We start from the raw sequence: 21,502 nt of genomic DNA, 5'->3' as shown, positions 1-21,502 counted from the left end.
TTAATTCAGTATAATATCCATCAGTCCTATCTTTTCAGGGGGAGGAGAATGTTGGTTTCCTCACCATACAAAAAGTAGTGGAATTCGGGGTTGGGAGTGTAGAAAAGAAGAGATGTAAGTGATCTTCAGTAGAAAGCTGGGAGCAATTCTTTGTTATGATTTCAAGTATCGGGGGTAGCCGTGTTAGTCTGTATCCACAAAAACAACGAGTCCGGTGGCACCTTAAAGACTAACAGATTTGAGCATAAGCTTTCGTGGGTAAAAACCTCACTATGTCTGCATCTGTAACTTTCACCCCATGCATTTGAAGAAGTGAGGTTTTTACCCATAAAAGCTTATGCTCAAATAAATGTTAGTCTTTAAGGTGCCACCGGACTCCTTGTTGTTTTTGTTATGATTGTGGTTAATGCTGAGAAGCCTGACTCACACAGGTAGGGGGATGAAAAAGGAATGAGTCCTTTAAGAGACTGGTGTGTTAACTCATAAAATTCAGATTCCACTGATAACCAAAAGCTTTTCATTTGTGAAAATCTGTGCTGCAGTTCCTTGTTGCTCGACAGGTTGATAATGCTTTCCTCTTCTATTTGTGGGGTTTGGCTTAAAGTTGAATGGGTTCCTGATCTATTGATTACATTTGTCTTTGCCCACTTTAGGAAAGTATTCACGAAACTGCTCCTACAGATCTCTTAAGTGCTAAACAATTACATCTTGGATACTGTCAATTGACAAATCACCGCACTGTTGCACAATATCCTCCATGTTGAAAATATGGAAACAGATCCCTGCTGTACATATGAAGACCACAGTTCAAGTTTGTTAATGAATGCTGATATTTTAACATTACCAATTAAAACATTTGCATCTTGTGCCTGAAGTGACACATTCAGAGAATTCAGTCACTTGAATATCTCAGCCAGATATGACAACAAAGATGTCAGTGTAACTTCCATGGCTGCATACTGTTGTTTGACAGTACTTTGCCACGTACAAGACACTGAGGCCTTGGTGCATCGCTGGACCTGCTCCATGTAAAGCCTGGTTGAAATAAGTTTTGTAATATTTTTGGCTTCTGTGTTTTGCTGGAACTGCCGCTGCTGCCCTCACATTGGCTTGTGTTGTACACTTTTCTCCCTTTGTCACAAAATGATTAATTTCTCATGTAAGCTGTTTCTCACTGTACGCACGCTGCTTATAATGTTTTAAAATTTACCTGGGGAAAAAGCCACATTAAGTGTAAGTGTAAGTCAGGTCTGAATGAACTCTCCTTTGACAGCTAGTTGGGAAGGGGGAGAAACTTCAGAAGCAAACTATATTTACATGAACACACCTACTCTGCCAAGATATCCAGCAGATAGAGTGGTGTTGCTCAAAATGATCAACTTTGGCTGGTGTTGGGTTACAAATCACTTGAGTACTGAATGCAGGGGTAGTGAAATGTTATCAATACTGTTGTCTTTATTGTATGAAGCAGAACTGTATTTAACTTGTCCCAAATGAGGAGGTCACCCTCAGCTAAAAGGACCTCGTTAAGCCAGGAGCTCGAATGCCAGACTCCTGTGAAAGTAAGAGGAGTGAGGACAGGTGTCCCAGCCAGGAGGTGTGGACTTTCTCTAAGGCTCCCTGATCTGATTTAACCAGTTCCTCTCCACTGTTCAAAGGCAGAGCTAAATAGGTGTCATTAGGAGCCTTTTGTTATTTCAAGTACTCAGTAAGAGCTGAAATCATTTGTGGTGGGGCAGTTTCTGCCCAGCTTGCTGAGAGTTAAAAATCACTAAGAGACTGACCTATAGATGTCACAGCAGAGAGGCAGGTGGCAGCAGAAGGTAATTGATAGGTGGCTGGTGAAAGTGGCAAACAGTTGGCTGGCAGGGCAACCAGCAGAGAGGAACCGCGGTTGGTGGGGTGGCCAGCCAGAGCAAGGAGCCTTCTTCCCTTGGTGGGAGGTAAATTCACACAGATGCAGCTCTGAACCTTGGGTCCTCACTGACCAAGGACAACCACTGTGAATTGTGTATGGTGAGGGAGTAGAGGAGAGCACAGTAAAGGAACTTTTGGTTGTAGAACTCAAGAATATGAGGCAAAAGACCGCTCTGTGTTGTATTCTCCTGCTGTCCCCTTTAGCCCATTTCCTGACTCCCAGGTGTGCACAGCCCTTTTGCATGAGTCCAAGCCGCCCAGGGCTGACAGTCAAAGCTCTTAAAAAGCACACAGCTCGTGCCTCCCTTGATACATTCTTGTGTGCCCCAAGTTTGATAACCACTGAGTTAAGGCAATAATGCAATGAGCCTACAAGCCTCAAGGCCTGTAAAAAAAATCTTAGCTAAACTAATTAAGGCATAAGTCCCAAAAAGCCTTAGCATAAGTATAACCAAGAGTGATCCTAGAAGATCATAAGATATCACAACATAGACTGCCATAAAGACTAAACTGGTAGGTAATTACGCTTGGAATATTTTTAGTTTGGAAGTCAACAGATCTAATACGCTTGAGGTAAAAGGATGAATAACCTATGGGAGAAGGGCTTCCCAACATTAGTAGGGTGAGGAAATACTAATAAGGGGAGAACCCCCTACTGAACATGCATTAGGCATAGTGGCCACAGCGTCATACATTATAAAAGTTGTATCCCAGCCTGTGTGCTTTCGGAGGCAGAGATGAAGTCCTTGGGAGATGCCCAGATGACGACCATTGATGATGGCGATGAGTAAGATAACTCAGACTTTGAGGCCGGAAGAAACTATCATGATTATCTAGTCCAGGGTTTCTCAACCCATGGGTCAGGGCCATGACCAGATAGCAAGTTTGAAAAATAGGGACGGGGATGGAGGGTAATAGGGCCTGTATAAGACGAAGCCCTGAATATCAGGACTGTTCCTATAAAATCGGGACATCTTGTCACCCTAGTCAGGGCACAAAATTGGGTCACCAGAATGTTTCAAAAGGTCACACAGCAGCTCCTGTGACTTCTGGCTCAGAGGGCTGGCTGGGCTCACCTCCCTGGCTCCAGGCACTGCAATCTCTGGGGTCCCAGTACCACTCAGGTTTGGCCCAGTCATCATGACGACGGGAGTCCGGTTAGGCCAAATTTGAATGAGTGGCACTGCAACTCCATGAGCTACAAACGCCACTCACACAAATTCAGTCCAGTCAGGGGGAGGGCAAACCTGCAGCACTGCAACCCCAGAGGTTGAGAGCCAAGACCAGCCAATTCCACGCACAGGAGCTGCAGGAGCTGCCACTGTGGGGTGAGTGCTGGGCAGGACACACTCCCCCACCCACCCACCGGGAGGCAGGACCCAAACAAAACCACCCCAGGGACTCCACCCCAGACTATTTACTGGGTCGCAACAGGCCATAAACAGTTACAAATGGGTCCTGAGCCAAAAAAGTTTGAAAACCACTGATCTAGTCATATCACAGGCCACAGAACCTCACTTACCCCCTCCTGTAATAGACCCATAACCTGTGGCTGGGTTACCAAAATCCTCAAATCACAATTTAAATACTTCCAGTTACAGAGAATCCACCATTTATTCTAGTTTAAAACAGCAACTGACCTGTGCACCATGCTGTAGAAGGCAACCCCCCCCCATGGTCTCTGCCAATCTGACCTGGGGAAAAATTCCTTCTTGACCCCAAATAGTGTGATCAGGTGAACTCTGAGCATGTCTGCAAGACCCGCCAGCCAAACACCTGGAAAAGCATTCTCTGTAACAATTCAGAGCCCTGCCCATCTGGTACCCCAGCTCTGGCCACTGGGGACTTTTGCTACTAGCAGTCACAGATGGGCCACATGCCATTGTAGGCAATCTCATCATACCATCCCCTCCATAAAATGATCAATCTCAGTCTTGGAACAAATTTAGTTTTTGCCCCCACTGCTCCCCTTGGGAGGCTATTCTCAAACTTTGTTCCTCTGGTGGTCAGAAACCTTCTAATCACCATCTAATTTCAAGCCTAAACTTGATGATGACCAGTTTATATCCATTTGTTGTGTCCACATTGGCAATGAACTTAAATAACTCCTTCTCCCTCCCTGGTATTTATCCCTATAATGTACTTGTAGAGAATAAGCGCATCTCCACTCAGCTTTCGTTTGGTTAGGCTAAATCAAGCCAAGATCCTTGGTAAGTTTTCCATTCCTCTGCTCATTCCAGTACCCCTTCTCTGCACCTCTTCCAGTTTGAATTCATCTCTCTTGAACATGGGAGATCAGAAGTGTGCACAGTATTCCAGTTGAGGTTTCACCAGTGGCCATAAACAGGCCATAACACCACTTGTTTATCTCTACTGGAAATACATACCCTGATGCATCCTCAAATTTCAGGTTGTTTTGCAAGGGATGGTGGAAGGATATGGATGCTCAGCTCTTACTGTATAATCTCTACCTACTCTGTGGGGCTAGAGTGTTTATGAATTTGCTAACTATATTAATAAAACTATTATAAATATAGTGCGATTTCCTAAGTGTGAATGATACAACCATGCACATCAGAGCTCCAAACTGAACAGTAATTTTGATAATACTGGCCTAATCTTTGGACAGGAATCTATCAAATTTCAGCGTGCTAATTGCAGAAATTAAATCAGTAACATAATCAATATATCAGGCAACACTACCAAACTTAGCATCCAACCTAGATGCTAGATCTAGGGAGTAGTGTTTTGTAAATACATATAGAATTCCAAGTAGCAGCCCTACAGATCTCTCTACAACTTGAATATGTCTAAGGCATACTCCCGCAAGAGTAGAACAGATGCTAGTTTACAGCTTTTCTCTATGCACTATCCAGCCCATCTAGATAATGTCTAAGAAGAAATAGTGAGTCTCTTATGGTTGTCTACATATGAAACAAGGAGACTAGAAATCCTAAATTCCTTGGCTCTATTAAGATAGTAAGCCAGAGCTCTTTTAGCATCCAAAGTATGTAGCTTTAACTCACCTACATAAGCATGAGACCTAGGGAAAAATATTGGCAGTTTGTTTGATTAAGGTGAAAGTTAGATACCACATGAGAAAGAAACTAGGGTTAGGGCAAAATATCACCTTATTTTTGTGAAAGACAATGAATGGAAGATCAGCCTCAAGGGCATGCAGTTCATTCATCTAGCCAATGTTATGCTACAATGAAAGCTATTCTGATAGATAGCTGGAACAGAGAACACTGCTATAGGCTCAAAGGCAGGCTTCATAATCTGAGTAAGAACTAAATTGAGATCTCATGACAGTACTGGATTCTTTATTGGTGGCTACATTTCAGCAAGTCCCTTTGTTAATTTGTTTATTGTATCATGTGTAAAGACTGATTTATTATCTATCAATGCATGGTGGACAGCTACTACATGAACTTTCAAAGGAGGAGAGGGAAAGTCATGAAAGCTTTACCTCAAGTACATATTCAAGAATAGACTGAACTAGTGCTAAGGGTGGATTTGTAAGTTTCTCACTCACCCGCTTCACAAATCTGGTCCATTTGAGATGATAGTACCTTCTAGTTGATTGTTTTCTACTTAATCAATATTTACTGCACTTGTAATGGACAAGGTTTCTCAAGGTCCAGTACAGTCTTATAGTTCATGCAGTGAGGTCTGCATGATAGAGGGCCTGGGTAGACATTAGCTCAACAGGAGGGAAGAGTTTAAGTCAGAAAGGTTACAACCACTTCTGTATTGGCCCATACTGGGACAATAAAAATGATTTTGGGTCTGACTTTTCTTATCTTTATCCCCCTCTGGTGAAAAGGAAGGCACAGAGCAGAACTTCTACCCTAATGAGGAGAAAGGTGTCTGATATGGATAGACTTTCTCTGGCTCTTGAAAAGAACAGATGACATTTTGCATTTTGTATTGTTGTGAGCAAATCTTAACCCCACAGGGTAAAGATCTTGTCTACAGTGGATTTGTTTAATGACCACTCACGCAGTTCCATTACATCTCTGCTCAGCTGATTCGCCAGGCCCAAGAAGTGAAGCGCTTCCACTTGGCAAAGTAGATCGCTCTGATAGAGGAAATGCTCTGAGCAGGCTTGCTACTCCTGGTTCAGCCACACAGCTGCCAGATGCAGGGACAAGAGGTTTGGGTGGAGTAGCTGGCCTTGGTTCTGTAAGATCAAATCCGGACACATGACGAGCTCTAGTGAAGCTACTACAGAAAGATCCAGGAGCATGCTGAACCAGTGCTGGCATGGCCATGCCAGGGCAATCAAGATTACCTTTGCCTTGTCCCTCTTGATTTTCAAGAGGACCTGTGTATCAATGGTATATATGGAAAGGCACACACCAGATCCCTTGACCACGGCCGTAGGAAGATGTCTGACAGATAACTCTGCCAAGCCCATGCATTGAGCAGAGCTGATTACCTTCGGGTGGAAGGACCACTCGTGGTGAGAAAAAAAGAACCTGCTAAGGTGATCTGCCAGTGTATTCCGGTCCCCTGGAAAGTGCAATGCCTTGAGATGAACGTGTTGCATGCAGAAGTCCCACAATTGAAGAGCCTCCTGGCATAGGGCCGAGGAGTAAGCTCCCCCATTCTCGTTGACATAAAACATCACGTCTGTATTGTCTGTCAGGACCTGCACTACCTTGCCCGACAGGTAGAGAAGGAACACCCGGCAGGCCAAGCGAATTGCCCTGAGTTTCCTGACATTTATGTGCAGGGAGAGTTCTCCCTGTGACTAGAGGCCTTGGGTACTGTGACTGCAAAGTGGGCTCCTCACCCCAGGTCTAACCCATCTGAGATTCATGTCACCAATGGGCACAGGGTGGCAAAGGGAACCCCGGTCATTATTGCCTGTGGATCTGACCACCAAGTTAATGATGCTAAAATGGCCAAAGGGATTGTAATAACTAAGTCCAAATGGTGCCTTCTGGGGGAGTAGACTAACACCATCCACATCTGAAGAGGTCTGGGGTGCAACTGTGTGTACTGCAATACGTAAGTGCATACTGACATATGACTGAGCAGCCTGAGGCATACCAGAGCAGTCATGAGTGGGTGGGATCTGACAGGGGCAATTAGCTCCGACATCAGAACTGGGTTTCTGGCAGGTAGGCTCTGGCCTGAATAGAGTCGAGCACTATTCCTATAAACTCTATCCTCTGAATTGGAATCAGAGTGGATTTCTGCTAATTTATCAGCAGGTCCAGCTCTTGACAGGTGGTCCATACTTTGCTCACACTGTGTTGAACCTGAGCTCATGAATGATCCTTGACTAACCAGTTGTTGAGATAGGGGTAAATATGTACACCTCGATGTCTTAGGTAAGGTGAAACTACTGCCATACACTTCATGAAAACCCTTGGGACTGATGCCAGTCTGAAACAGAATGTGGTGAATTGGTAATGGCACTCGCCCACCATGAATCACAGGGATCGCCAGTAACCATGGAAGATGGAGATGTGGAAATAAACATCCTTTAGTTTGAGTACCAGTCTCCTGTATCCAGGGAGGGAAAGGTGGATGCCAGGGAGACCATGCAGAATTTGAACTTCTTGAGATATTTGTGGAGGCAATACATGTCTAGGAGGCCTGAAGCCCCTTTGGCCTTTACGATTAGGAAATATCAGGAGTAGAACCCTTTTCCCCCCCAAGTCTTAAGCAACTTCCTCTATGCCCCCAACACGTAGGAGGGTTTCTACCTCCTGGATGAGGAGATGCTCGTGAGAAGGGTCCCAGAATAGGGACAGGTATGTGGGTTGGGAGGGAGGAATGGATAAAAACTGCAGGGTGTACCCAACTGTCATGGTGGAAAGCACCCAGTGGTCTGAAGTTATTTGGGACACACAGTATAGAATGGAAATAAATGGTCCAAAAACAAAAGGGGGATGGTGGATCCTGGATTAAATCCAGTATGCCGTCCTTGGTTGCACTCTCAAAAGGCCTGTCTCGGGCCAGCCAGGTATTTGGCCCAAGCCTGACTGGCAGGCCAAGGTCTGCGCTTATAACCCTTCCCTTTTTTCTTGTAGGGCTCATGTCTAAAAGGCCCCAAAAAAATTGGATACGGCTGCGGCCAGAAGTGCCCTCTGGAGGCTTGGGGCGTGTAAAGGTCTGGAGACCGCAGCATGGCCCTTGAGTCCTTCAGGCTGTGCAGCTTGGTGTCCATCTGCTCCAAGAACAATGCATTGCCCTTGAAAGGGAGATCTTGGACCAACTGCTGCATCTCGTGAGAAAGGCCCAAAGACTACAACCACAAGCTGCACCACATGGACACTTCCAAGACCATCAACCTGGTCACTGAGTCAGCCACATCCAAGACAGACTAAAAAGAAGCCCTGGCTACCGCCTTGCCTGCCTCCAGAATGACCAGGAATTTTTACCTTGACTCCTGAGGCAGAGAGTCTTTGAACTTGGCCATAGAGTCCCAAATGTTATAACTGTATCTTTCCAGCAGTGCCCACTGGTTGGAGATCTGGAGGTGTAGGCTAGCTGTTGAATATACCTTTCTGCCGAACAAGTCAAGTCTCTCCGCATCCTTATTTTTAGACATGACACTTGCCTGACCCTGTCTGTCCCACTCATTTGCAATGGAAACCACCAGGGACCCAGGGGGAGCGCGCAAATACATGTATTCATACCCCTTAGCCAGGACTTATTTCTTCTCTGCCCTTTTCGAAGTTGGGGCAGAGAAGACAGGGTCTGTCACAGTGCTTTAACCAGTTTTAGCCCCCCATCATAGACTGGTAGTGCAACCTTAGAGGGGGCTGTTGCAGCTAAAAATATCAAAGAGTCTGTCCATGGGCTCCTTCAGTTCCTCTGCCTCTAGCCCCAAATTCATGGCAACCCATTTAAGGAGATCTTAGTGAGTCTGGAAGTCATCCAGTGGCAGTGGGTGGAACCCACAACTGCCTAATCTGGGGACGAGGAAGATGCCAACACCACAGGAGGAGCTGGAAAGTCCTCGACTACTGGGGTCACTTCCACTTAAGCCGCTGCTGGGGTCTCGGTACCGGGTTTGGAGTCCAAGTCGGGGTCCTGTATTAGCTGGGGTGTTGCCGAGACTCAGTTCTCAGATGTGGCTGTGGATGACAGATGGGAGTGGGGGCCTGACACTGGAAGGAACCCCCCCAAAGGTTCCAATGTTGCCAGTGTACTGGCCCCTGCCCCGGTGGCCAAGTGCCCACAGCAGGAACACCACCAAAGTCCAGTGCATAAGAAGAGTGGGGTCTCCTTGGTGGGGGGATGGATTCCTCTTCCTCTTCGATGAGTATTCCTCCCTTGGAGACCATGGCGGAGCTGTTTCCATTCCTATCTGCTGGATATGATGTGGAGTTGGGGAATGGTGCTGGGGGGATGGAGACCAGTGCCATGCTTCCAGTGACTGATGCCAATGAGTTGGGGACAGGTGTCATGAAGCTGGTGACCTATGCCGCGGAGCTGGAGACCGGTGCCGGGATGCCGGTGTTGGTTTGACAACCACTGCAGCCGACCCATGGGGGGTTTCCCTCTGGAGGGAGAAGTCTTCAATGAAGAGTGGTCTCATAGTCTCTGCAGTACTGGGAGGGCCATCAGGTCCTCTGCTGCCTGAAATGCCTCCGGTGTCAAGGGGGATCTCAAGCATAGGGTGCCTCAACTGCTCCCAGGAGTCAGTGGTAGTTCCCTGACTGGGCTCAACTGCCATCAACCGCAGCTCTGGGGAGGACAAGTGGCCCAGTAGGGGGTCTCACCTTGTCAGCACTCACCTCTTATCCTTTTTTGACACAGGGGAGTGCCATCTTTCAGTGCAGAGTTTCTTGTGCCGCTTCCTCAGCACTGAAGATGGTGAATGGTGCCAAGCAGACCATGATGCTGGGGGAGCACTCCATACTGAGGCCGAAGTGCTCAGCGCTGAATCAGAGTGGGACAGCTCCAAGGCCAGTCTGAGCACTGCTTCCATTAGCAGGACCTTCAGATGAATGTCCCCGTCCTTTTGTGTGTGTGGCCTGAAGCTCCTGCAGATCATGCACCTGTCTTTAATGTGGGCTTCTCTGAGGCACTTTAAGCAGCTCACATGCTGGTCGCTCACTGGCATGGGCTTATGGCAGGTGGCACACGGTTTGAAACACGGGGACCAGGGCATGTCCTGTCCCTGGGACAACATCCTGCATCCCTGGGACCACTATCTACTCCAACTTAACTGCTAACAACTAAGTCCTAACTATATACAAGAATAACAGAGTTCAAAAACCACTAGGAGAACTTGCAAGTGCAAAAGAGAAGTCATTCCAGCAACTTGTCATGGATGATAAGAAGGAACTGAGGGGGTCTGGGGCAGCAGTGCCCCTTATACTGGTGCATGAGAACAGGACTCCAGGGGGCGCTAGGGATGGCCCTATGGATACCACTAAGGGAAAGATCTCTGGCAACTGTGCACATGGGAGCGCACACACCTAATATGGAGTTGATATGAACACTCTAAGAACCACCACTATTGTCTCTTGTGACTCTGACACTCCCAAAAGAATTTATAGTTTTAAGTTTTATTTAAAAATATAGACACATATAAAATAAAAGTATTTACTCAATATGTTTGTACTTCTGTAAGGTATAACAGGGAAAACAAATTTGCAAAAATACCTGTTCTAAAATCTGTTAGAAAAGGAAGAGACTCCACATTCTGATTACAATGCTTCAGGACTTGATCTAGACTCTCAGATTCCAAATCCCAGCTGACACCACTATCTTCTGTGTCACTCTGCTGGTTAAGGCCCTCTGCTGATTCAAGGCAAATGTACATCTAAAAAAGGCAGAAGAGTTTTATAAAAGACAAAGATTACAGCTTTCACAGACACATCAGAATTAACTGCCAGGTGTAATAAGTGATCAAGGGATATTAAGAGGATAATGGTTTTTATCTTGGAAAGATATGTCACTAAGAAACACGGCCCCTCCCCCCTAATTCTTCTTTCCTCCACACTTTAAGATTAGTTTTACATTTTACTACTCAGGGTTTAGTTCAAGGCAACCAGTTACTATTTATTAATACCACACCTTGTAACCATGGTAACACAAGCCCTGCATATATGAAAGTGTGCAGGTGTAAGACTTCCACAGAGGCTTGGTCTAATTCAGGATTCCCTCCCACTCCTTTGGAGTTGCCACTATGGAAAATTAAAATTTACACAGATTCAATCTGAAATTCATGGAAAAAAACTTCTAAAATGGTTGATCTCGCTTGCAAAGCATGAAAACATTCTATTTCATCTAAATTTTATTTTTAATATGGCCAATTAGTATAAATGTGTGCATCAGTATAAATAAGCAAATAATTGTAATAGGTAGAGCTAAACTTTCATTAATATATGAAGCTATAGTCCACATCAAATCTCCAGTCGCAGGTGTATGGAGTGCATGCATACCCATGTGGTAGAATATAGACAGGGGCCAGAATTGAACAAGAACTCACCATTACCATCCACCCTTGATTAAGAAAGATTCTAATTACAACGTACTGTTACTTTTCTAATCATGGTAATGCATTTCATGCTGACGTTGCATATACACAACTGCTGCCCAAAATTAGAGGAATACGAGCAGAGTTTCTAGCAGTGGCTTTAAAATGAAATATTTATCTTGATTAAAAGCATATAGAAGTTCAGCTTATTCATGGACAAGGAACCAAAAGCATTTGTTAGATAATTAAATTAAGAACATATATTCTATTTTAATTCTTAAACTGGAAGCCCATCACTAAGGTATTTAAGCACCTGAACATCATGTTCTAAATTCAGTCTTATATTTTAACACCATTAGCTCTACCAAGAAATTTCCATGGTTTCATGTAGAAAGCTAGAGCAGTATACAAAAAGAGTCATTAAAGAGAGTAACAGAGCCATTGATAGATTTACCAAGCAACATAATTTTAATAGCTCAGTGTAAACCAATCTCTCCTTAAGATTTTATGACTGAACCAGCTTCTCACTGGTATGTGGTTTGGCGTCTGATCCAAAACTCACTGAAGTATGTGGGAGTCTTTCATTTGATTACAATGGGCATAAGTTTAGGCCCTTGTCCAGAAGGGGCAGTATCAGGAGCAGCTGTGTGGACTGAGAGAAAGAACAATGCTGAATAGGAGGCCAACAAAAGAAAAATGGTAATATACTAAAAGCCCACAAAACAGAACATTGTGGCATAAGAATGTTTCACCACTTCAATATAAGAAGGAAAATACAGGGGAGGAAATCAGTATGCTGCCACAGTGATCAAATCCAATTACTTATTGTCTATTACATCAAATGAATAATAATAAAAAAAAAATCAGACCAGTTTAAAAAAAAAAACCCACAACAACCAGAGATCCCATGGTCCAAATACATTTCTGAGGGAACATCTGTGAGTGCAAGTTTCTTTCTTCTCTTTCATGTATTTCATGTGGAACATAGGGCTTTCACCACTGCCTTCCATCTTTGCTAGTCTCCTGTGGCAGTCTTTGCTTCTTTCCACTTTATTCAGATAGGTTTCAATTCTGCTTCTGTTGTGGTTCTAACTCACTGCCTCCTGCCCTGGGGGTTCCAGTTCAATGCCTATCTTGTTACGTTATTGGGTCTTTCCCTCCATGAATGTCCTAGCCATCTCCATTTTCGTTCTGTAATTTCCAGTCTTACTGGTTTCTGTTTCATCCTCCTTCAGAGTTTGTTGTTTGTGATTTTTTCTGCCCATCTAATATTGAGGATTTGTCTAAGGCAGCTGTTGATGAAGACAGAGTTTAGATAGTAAAGTTTTTCATAAGTCTGCAAGCTTCAGCACCATGTAGCAAGATTGATTTACAATGGTTAAATATTTGAAGTTTAGTTGGAGGGTAAGATTTCTGTTTCTCCAGATGGACTGTAGAATTACAAAAGTACATCTTGCTTTCACTATTCTGGTTTTAATGTCTTCCTCTGTTCCATCTGTTGTACTTAAAATGCTGACAAGGTATGTGATCGGATTTCATCTAGGTCGGCCCCAGAAAATGCAACTGAGGTTTCTTGTTGTGTGTTGATTCTAACGATTTTAAGTTTTTACACTGTTGATTTTCAATCCTACTACTTGTGGATAGGCCTGTAAATCATTTGTTTTGGAGTTCATGTCTCTATGAGAATGGGATAGCAAGTTGATGTCATCTGCAAAGTCAAGGTCCTCTAACTTCTGCCATTAGATCACAAGTTCTATGATGCTATGTAGGATTATTATTTGATCTATATTTGATTTCTCCTATTTGAACCCTGCCTATTCTTCTTGTTACCTTGAATCTATCACTTTCTTTATAATGTGTAATTATCTTACTTGGAACATTCTTCCTGACAACTGTTTAACGATGTTGTACAATGTCTTCATGTCATTTTGTGCTGCAGCAGTTTGTGCATCTCTTGCCATTTCATCTACAAAGTTTCATTTGTCTTTCCTACCACTATTTTGGCCTCTTTGGTCTTTACTGCATATTCTTCCTGGAGTCAGTGTGTCTGTGTTTTTGTTTCAGTTTAATTTTGCATCTTTCCTCTTATATAACCTTTTATTGTGATGTTTCTTCCTGAATCCCAGCATTTCTTTACACATTTTAGTGGAAGTATCCTTTACCTGTTTCCATTTGCTTTCTATTGTCTCATCATCTTCAAGCACCCGGTATCTATTTGCTAAACTTCTAAATTCTAAACTCTTGCTGCATTTTAGTTGGGTGACCTTATAATGTGGTGTCTCTGCTGTTCAGATCTATTCTTTGGTTTTATTTTTATTCTCAATTTCGTTAGTGTGTGGTCCATTCTCTTTCCCATTCCTTCTACCTACATCTTCTAAAATTCTATTACATTTGTGCAGAATTGTAATGTGGTTTGGTTCCTTGTTTTGTTGGTATAATGTAATTTGGTTTCCTGTTCTATGATCTGCTAACCTTCAAGTTATTTTATGAATAGTATGGTGAGGAAAGATGGTTCCTCCAATGACCCGATCATTCATTCCACAAAAATCAGCAAACATTTAATCATTTTAATTTGTTTCACCAAGGTCTTGTTTCCCCATATTTACTTCCCTGCCAGTGTTGTTGCTCTCTATTTTAGCATTAATTTCTCCACTTACTAGGACATCTCTTTTGGGGATTTTATCTAGTTTGTTATGTAGTTGCTTGTACAAGGTGGTTGGTGGGTTTTTTGTTTTGTTTTACTCTTGGTTAGTTTGTTTTGTTGGAGAAAAACTGTTACTTTCTCATAACTGTTGTTCTTCGAGATGTGTTGTTCACGTCCATTCCATTCCACATTAGGTGTGCACGCACTGTGTGCACAAGCATTGGAAATTTTTTCCCATAGCGGCTCCCGTCAGGCCAGCGGGCCCCCTGAGTGGCGCCACTGCGCACCGCATATATTCCGCCGCTGTCCCAACCCCTTCCAGTTCCTTCTTGCTGGCGACTCCAACAGCGGGATAAGAGCGTGGGTGGTGGAATAGACGTGAACACCACATCTCAAAGAACAACAGTTACGAGAAAGTAAGCAACTGTTTTTTCTTCTTCGAGTGCTTGTTCACGTCCATTCCACATTTGGTGAATTACAAGCTTACCTCTGGAGGGTAGAAGTCACGGAACAACTGCTCGGAGGACCGCTCTGCCAACTGCCGTGTCCTCTCTGGCCCGCTGGTTGACCGCATAGTGGGCCGTGAAGGTGTGCACAGAAGACCAGGTGGCTGCTCTGCACATCTCCTGGATCGGGACCTGTGCTAGGAACGCCGTGGAAGTCGCCTGCACCTTGGTCAAGTGGGCCGTAACCGCCGGGGCTGGAACACCTGCGAGCTCATAGCACGCCCGGACGCAGCTTGTAATCCAAGACGAAATCTGCTGTGCTGACACTGGGAGGCCTTTTAACCTCTCGGCCACAGCCACAAACAGCTGCACAGATTTGCAAAAGGGCTTGGTGCGCTCCAAACAGAATGCTAGCGCTTGACGCACATCCAAAGTGTGCAAGCTGCGGTGACTCGGATCCGTATGGGGTTTCGGGAAAAACACCAGCAGACAAATATCCTGGCCCAGATGGAATTGGGACACCACCTTAGGGAGGAACTTGGGGTGCGGCCGGAGCTGCACCTTGTCCTTATGAAATACAGCGTATGGTGGCTCAGAGGTGAGAGCCTTCAGTTCAGACACCCTTCTAGCTGAGGTAATGGCAACCAGAAACGCCACCTTCTAGGAAAGGTGGAGGAGAGAACAGTTAGCGAGGGGCTCAAAGGGTCCCATGAGTTTAGAAAGGACCAGATTAATGTTCCATGGAGGGACTGGGGGGCAGGAGTACGGGAACACCCTCTCCAACCCTTTAAGGAACCGCCCCACCATTGGGTGGGAAAACACCAAGCCTGGAGATGGCCGCCAGGTGCATTCTGAGTGAGGACGGGGCTAGCCCTTGCTGCTTGAGATGCAGGAGATACTCCAGAATGGCCTGCACCGGGGCCTGGCCTGGCTGCACCTGTCGGGGTTTACACCAACATGAGAACCTTTTCCACTTGGCCATATAGGCTGCCCTGGTAGAGGGCTTTCTACTGCCAAGCAGAATCTGCTGTACAGGAAGGGAGCACTGGCTCTGCAGGGCGTTTAGCCACAGAGCCTCCACACCATCAGGTGTGGTGACTGCAGGTCGGGATGGAGAAGCCGCCCGCCATCCTGTGCAATGAGGTCCCGGTGTAGGAGCAGGACTACTGGGGCGTCCACCAACAGCTCTAGGAGCTATGTGTACCAGTGTTGGCGGGCCCGGGCTGGGGCAATGAGGATCACAGCCGCCCTGTCCCTGTGCACCTTGAGCAGGACCTTGTGCACCAAGCGGAGTGGGGGGAAGGCACAGATCAAGCCCCCTCTCACGGGATAGCAAATACGTCTGCGAGTGAGCCCAGGCTGCAGCTCTGGAACGAGCAGAACTGCGGGCACTGGGTGTTGACCCTGGTGGCAAAACAGACGCACCCGGGGAAACCCCCACCTGCGTAAGAGTGAAAGCATGACATCTGCCCTGAGTGTCCACTCGTGCATGCGGTACGACCTGTTGAGGAAGTCCGCCAGCTCATTCCGCACCCCCGGGAGATAGGACGCCTTGAGGTGAATCGCATGGGCTATGCAAAGGTCCCAGAGAAGGAAAGCCTCACAACAGAGTGGCAAGGAACGAGCCACACCCTGCTTGTTTATATAAAACATGACAGTAGTGTTGTCTGTCAGAACTGTCACACTGTGACCACTCAGAGTGGTGTGAAAGGTCTGGCAGGCAAGATGAACCGCCCTGAGCTCCTTCATGTTGATATGGAGTGACCACTCTGCCTCGGACCACAACCCCTGCGTCATGAGGTCCCCCAGGTGAGCCCCCCACCTGGTCTGACGTGACTGTCACCAGCGTCAGATCTGGAAGTGGGGTGGCAAAGGGCAAACCACAGGCTGGGACTGCCACCACAGCAAGGAGTCCAGCACATCCCTTGGGGCCGTCACTACTAACTCCAGGGGGTCCCTACCTGGGCGGTACACCCGAGCGAGCCACTCCTGCAGAATCCTGAGTCTCAGTCTGGCATGCCTGACCATGTGTGTGCATGCTGCCATATGGCCCAGCAGCTGCAGGCAGCACCTGGCCGTTGTTGTTGGAAACTGGCGCAGGGAGGCCACTGCTTGTTGGATAGCCTGGAATCGGGATACCGGAAGGCTTGCCCTGGCCTGCACTGCGTCCAAGACCACCCCTATGAATTCCACTCTCTGTGTGGGTATGAGCATGTTGACCCGGAGCCCCAGCTTGCAGAACAATCTCAGGGTCACCTCCACATGGCCCTGCTCCTCTGCCTTGGAGCGGCCTGCCAGGAGCCAGTCGTCGAGGTACGGGTACACCCGGATTCTCTGCCTCTGTAAAAAGGCCGCCACCACCGCCATGCACTTTGTGAACACCCTTGGGGCCGCAGCTAGACCGAATGGGAGAACCGCAAACTGATAATGTTCTCGGCCCAGGGTGAAGCATAGGAACCACAGATGTGCTGGGAAAATGGCGATATGAAAGTATGTGTCCTCCATGTCGAGGGCGGCGTACCAGTCCCCTGGATCCAGGGAAGGGATGATGGTGCCCAGAGACACCATGCGAATCCGGGCCTTGACCAGGAATTTGAGCCCGCGCAGGTCTAGGATTGGGCGAAGGCCCCCTTTGGCCTTGGGGATGAGGAAGAGTAGAACCTTTTTCCCGAGGCACCGCCTTTACTGCCCCCGCCCGTAGCAGCGAGCGGACTTCCTCCTCTAGGAGATGCTCGTGAGAGGGGTCCCTGAAGAGGGACAGGAAAGGGGGGTGAGGGGGAAGGGAGGCGAACTGCAGTGAATACCCGTTCCGCACCGTGCACAAGACCCAACGGTCCGACATAATGCTGGACCACGCATGGGAGAAACGGGACATGCGGTTCAGGAAACAAAGGGACGGATCTGGTGACTGGTCTGGTATGCTGTCTTCGAGCGCACCTTCAAAGCCTGGCTTAGTACCCGGCTGGGGTTTGTGCTGGTCTTGGCTCTGGCCCGGCGCATTATTGTTGTTGCGCCATTGCCTGTTATCCCTGCCTCGCCTACTGTAAGGTTCATGCCTATGGCGAGGCTGGTACTGGCGTTGAGGGGGATTAAAGGGCTTCCTCTGGGTCGCCGGGGTGTGCATACCCAGCGACTTGAGTGTAGTCTGCAAGTCCTTGAGGCTATGCAGCCTCGCGTCTGTCTATCCGAGAAAAGCCCGAATCCTTCAAAGGGGAGGTCCTGGAGTGTATTCTGGACCTCTGGGGGCAGGCCTGACTCCTGAAGCCATGCCGAGTGCCTCATGACCACCCCTGACACGATTGTTCTAGCCGCTGCGTCTGCCGAATCCAAGGAGGCCTAGAGAGAGGTCTTGGCTACTGCCTTGCCCTCATCCGCCAGGGCCGTGAACTCCTGTTGGGAACCTTGCGGGAGCGTATCCTTAAACTTCCCCACCGTCGCCCAGGAGTTGAAATTGTGTCTGTTGAGGATGGCCTGCTGGTTAGCAATACTCAACTGAAGGCCCCCACATGAGTATACCGTTCTACCAAAAAGGTCCAGGCGTTTCGCATCCTTGGCCTTAGGGGCCGGGGCCCGCTGTCCATGGCGCTCCCTTTTGTTCACTGCCGAAACCACTAGGGAGCATGGACTTGGGTGGCAGAATAGGACCTCATTGCCCTTAGACAGGGCAAATTATTTACGCTCCACTCCTTTAGCTGTTGGAGTGCTGGAGGCTGGGGTCTGTCGTATAGTTTTATAGTTAGACTGAATGGTCTTAATGAGCCGGAGTGCTATTCTGGATGGCCCTTCGGGTCTCAAAATGTCCACCATGTGGTCCTCCTGGCAGCCCCCATTGAGATTGCCAGCTTCCCTGAGGGTCCCTGCTGTCTGGGCCCCGGTATGGGTCGTTATAGCAGCTGAAGCTGGCGCTGGACTGCGGCGACGCCAACTGCAAAGGCCATGGCAGTGCCAACGATCTGCGCCGGCAGGAGAATGAGCGACTCCTGGTTGAGCGGGACCGGGAGCGGCACCAGGACCAGGACCGTCTGCGGGAGACCTCTGGTGAGGGCCGTCTCAACTCCTCCTGGTGCTGGTCTCTGGGTGGTGCTGGAGAGCAGTGTGCCCTTCCTGGCGCTTCTGCGGATCGACCCGCTGTTGGTGCCACAATCTCCTTCTGGGCCGCTGGCAAGTGTGAGTCTGTGGAGTCGGAGCTCGAACGGGACCAACTCCACACCACTACTGGCTTACCGCTCGACAGCACCTGAGGCCTGGGTTCCGGAGTGTTCTCCCCATAAGGGAGGGGGCTCGTTGCCGACAGTTCGACGAGGTCCTTTGCGGCCTCAAAGATGCCAGGCATAGAGGGCTGATCCATTATGCCCTCGAGTCCATCGTCCACACTGAGCTCACTTAGCCTGTGTCAGCGCCGGTACCGCAGCCTTCCCACTCTTGTCGGTGCTCGGTGCCTTGTGAGGCACCAGCCTCCTGTGAGGGGAACAACCATGCCTTCCTTTAGACTGTGCCGGGGGCTGCACCGGGGAGGATGATCGGTGCCAGGGCCTCGCCTGGCGCTCCGGGGCCATCAGTTTACAGTGCTTCGCCAGTGCCGGGTCTCCTGATGGCTCCAGGGCATTACGCACTGAGGAGGCCTGAGCCAGCATTGGGCACTCCGGGCCTGCCAGCTGCAATGCGGCCTCCATCAACAATTGCTTTAGTCGAAAATCTCTTTCTTTCCTTGTCCTTGGCTTGAACGCCATGCAAATCCTACACCTTTTAGTTTGATGTCCATCCCCCAGGCAACGTAGACACGAGTCGTGGAGGTGACTAACTGGCATAGGTTTGCGGCACATGGCACAAGCCTCAAAGCCGTGGGCCTGCGGCATGCCCCGCGGCCAGTGCTGGTGGCCTCCAAGCACCTAATCGCTTAAGTGTCCACAATCCATATGTAAATGAACTGATAACAGCTACTCTAAGGCTAAGGGACTGCTCTTCTACCAGAGAGAGAGAGGTTGTTCCAGTGCCGCCACAGATGGTAAGAAGGAACTGGAGGGGGTTGGGCCAGCGTGGGTATACAGGCAGGGTGCAGTGGTGCCACTCGGGGGGCCTATCGGGAGCCGCTAAGGGAAAAAGTTTCAGATGCTCATGCACACAGTGCACGCAGACCAAATGTGGAATGGACGTGAACAAGCACTTGAAGAATAACAACACTGAACAGACACTTTCTGGAACTTTGATGAAAACTGAACTATTCTAATCCTTTTTGAAACTTGTGCCCATTCTATCAGGCTTTTGGTTGCCCCCCCTTGATTTTATCAGATCCACACCACCTCTGTGTATGGCATTCGGTAATCCAGAATATAGTAGGATGTGTCCAAAGTGATTTGTCCTGCTATAACCCATCTCATTTCACTTAGGCCAAGTACATCTAATTTGCATCTCCCCATTTCTTTTGTTACTTTGACTGTTTTACCAGCCTCATGTTAGTGTCCATACATTCCGCGTACCAATTCTGGTAATGGATTTTGGAGACAGCAAATTCATCAGTAGAGTAGCTTCCTTGGGGGTTTGGCCACTTCATGTTTTCATCTCTCTTCTAGGTCTATTTGAATTAAATTGGATTGCGTTTGTTGAATAGAGCAGTAGTATAGGTTTCTGTAATAACTTTGTTTTATACAGGAGTAGGTTGTTAGCCCACTCTTAACCCGCTATCAGGTGGGCTAGTGGATTGCCTTAGTCTGGCTCCTATTCTTTGACCTGTCCAGCCTGGGTGATCCTACTAAGATATATACTCCTGCCAGCATAGCTTGTATGTGCAAGGAGGCATCTGCTTTTTAAAGGTCATGCCTATAACGTGAACATGACATTGAGAATATTTTTTAAAGAACAGAGACAAGATTGTTTATTTCTCAAACACTCCTGCCACCCAAATATTTGAACCACTATATAAATATCTGACATGCTGTAATTTAATTTAATTGATACGGATTTAAATTATCAATAACTGACAACCACAAATGCTTGTATGCGGACACTGATATTTCCATGATAGTGTACACAAGACTGGAAAGAGGCAGTCATATCCTGTAACAGTTATTAAACAAACATTTATAACATATACCTCATTAGGTGACACAAGATGCTTAACGCTAACAGGAAAAAGTTCTCCAGGAATAGGTAGTGTTAGCATTGTATATGGTGGCAAAACAGGAGCCCCTGCGTCGGATAATAGCAACTCCTACAACAAGACAGGATTTAGTTAGGCTTCACATTTTGGTAACTAATTGCAAGTTTGCCCTTCTATGACTTCTAATTAACTACAGAGGAGTTATTTATATAGACTCAAATAAGATAAACAAGACATTCCTGATGACAAAGAAAAATCAAATCAAATTCAAATTTTCCTTGGTTTCATTTTTCTTATCTTCCATTTTTAAGCAGATAAAGAGGTTAGAGAACTAAATCAGTCAATGCACAAAGTTTGTTTGAAGACAATGTAAATATTTAAAGAAAAACTATTCAGAGGTACTCCTAAATAGTTAAGATATTAAAAAATAAAATGATGTCACTACCGTGACAAGGTTCCTCACTAAAGGCTCGTAAGCAGTAATGGGTAAGAGGGGAGGTCCTCTCATGGATCAGTAATTGGTTAAAAGACAGGAAACAAAGGGTAGCAGTAAATGGTCAGTTTTCAGAACAGAGAGAGGTAAACAGTGGTGTCCCCCAGGGATTTGTACTGGGACCAGTGCTGTTCAACATATTCATAAATGATCTAGAAAAAGGAGTAAACAGTGAGGTGGCAAAGTTTGCAGATGATATAAAATTATTCCAGATACTTAAGTCCAAAGCTGACTGTGAAGAGTTACAAAGGGATCCCACAAAACTGGGTGACTGTGAAACAAAATGGCAAATGAAATTCAGCATTGATAAATGCAAAGTAATGCATATTGGAAACCATAATCACAACTATACATTTTAAATGACGTGGTCTAAATGATCTGTTGCCACACAAAGATCTTGGAGTCACTGTGGATAGTTCTCAGAAAACACCTGCTCAATGTGTAGCTGCTAGCA

At 46.8% G+C, this 21,502-nt stretch overlaps 1 protein-coding gene across 3 annotated transcripts in view; it reads right to left on the bottom strand.

The window, feature by feature from the left end:
• RNF17 (ring finger protein 17) overlaps positions 1-21,502 on the bottom strand; it is a 220,853-nt gene that overhangs the window by 5,086 nt on the left and 194,265 nt on the right. For all 3 annotated transcript variants that reach the window (XM_038411672.2, XM_038411698.2, XM_043504233.1), the window contains 2 exons: positions 20,550-20,666; positions 10,552-10,711 (listed from right to left, as the gene is read on the bottom strand). In XM_038411672.2, coding sequence (XP_038267600.1) covers positions 10,552-10,711; positions 20,550-20,666 — 277 coding nt within the window. The remainder of the gene's footprint in view (positions 1-10,551; positions 10,712-20,549; positions 20,667-21,502) is intronic.

This window comes from Dermochelys coriacea, chromosome 1, assembly GCF_009764565.3.
Source record: "Dermochelys coriacea isolate rDerCor1 chromosome 1, rDerCor1.pri.v4, whole genome shotgun sequence".
In the NCBI taxonomy this organism is placed as follows: domain Eukaryota; kingdom Metazoa; phylum Chordata; order Testudines; family Dermochelyidae; genus Dermochelys; species Dermochelys coriacea.
Note: the sequence above shows the minus strand (reverse complement) of the source record. Positions and strands in the feature narration are given on the sequence as shown.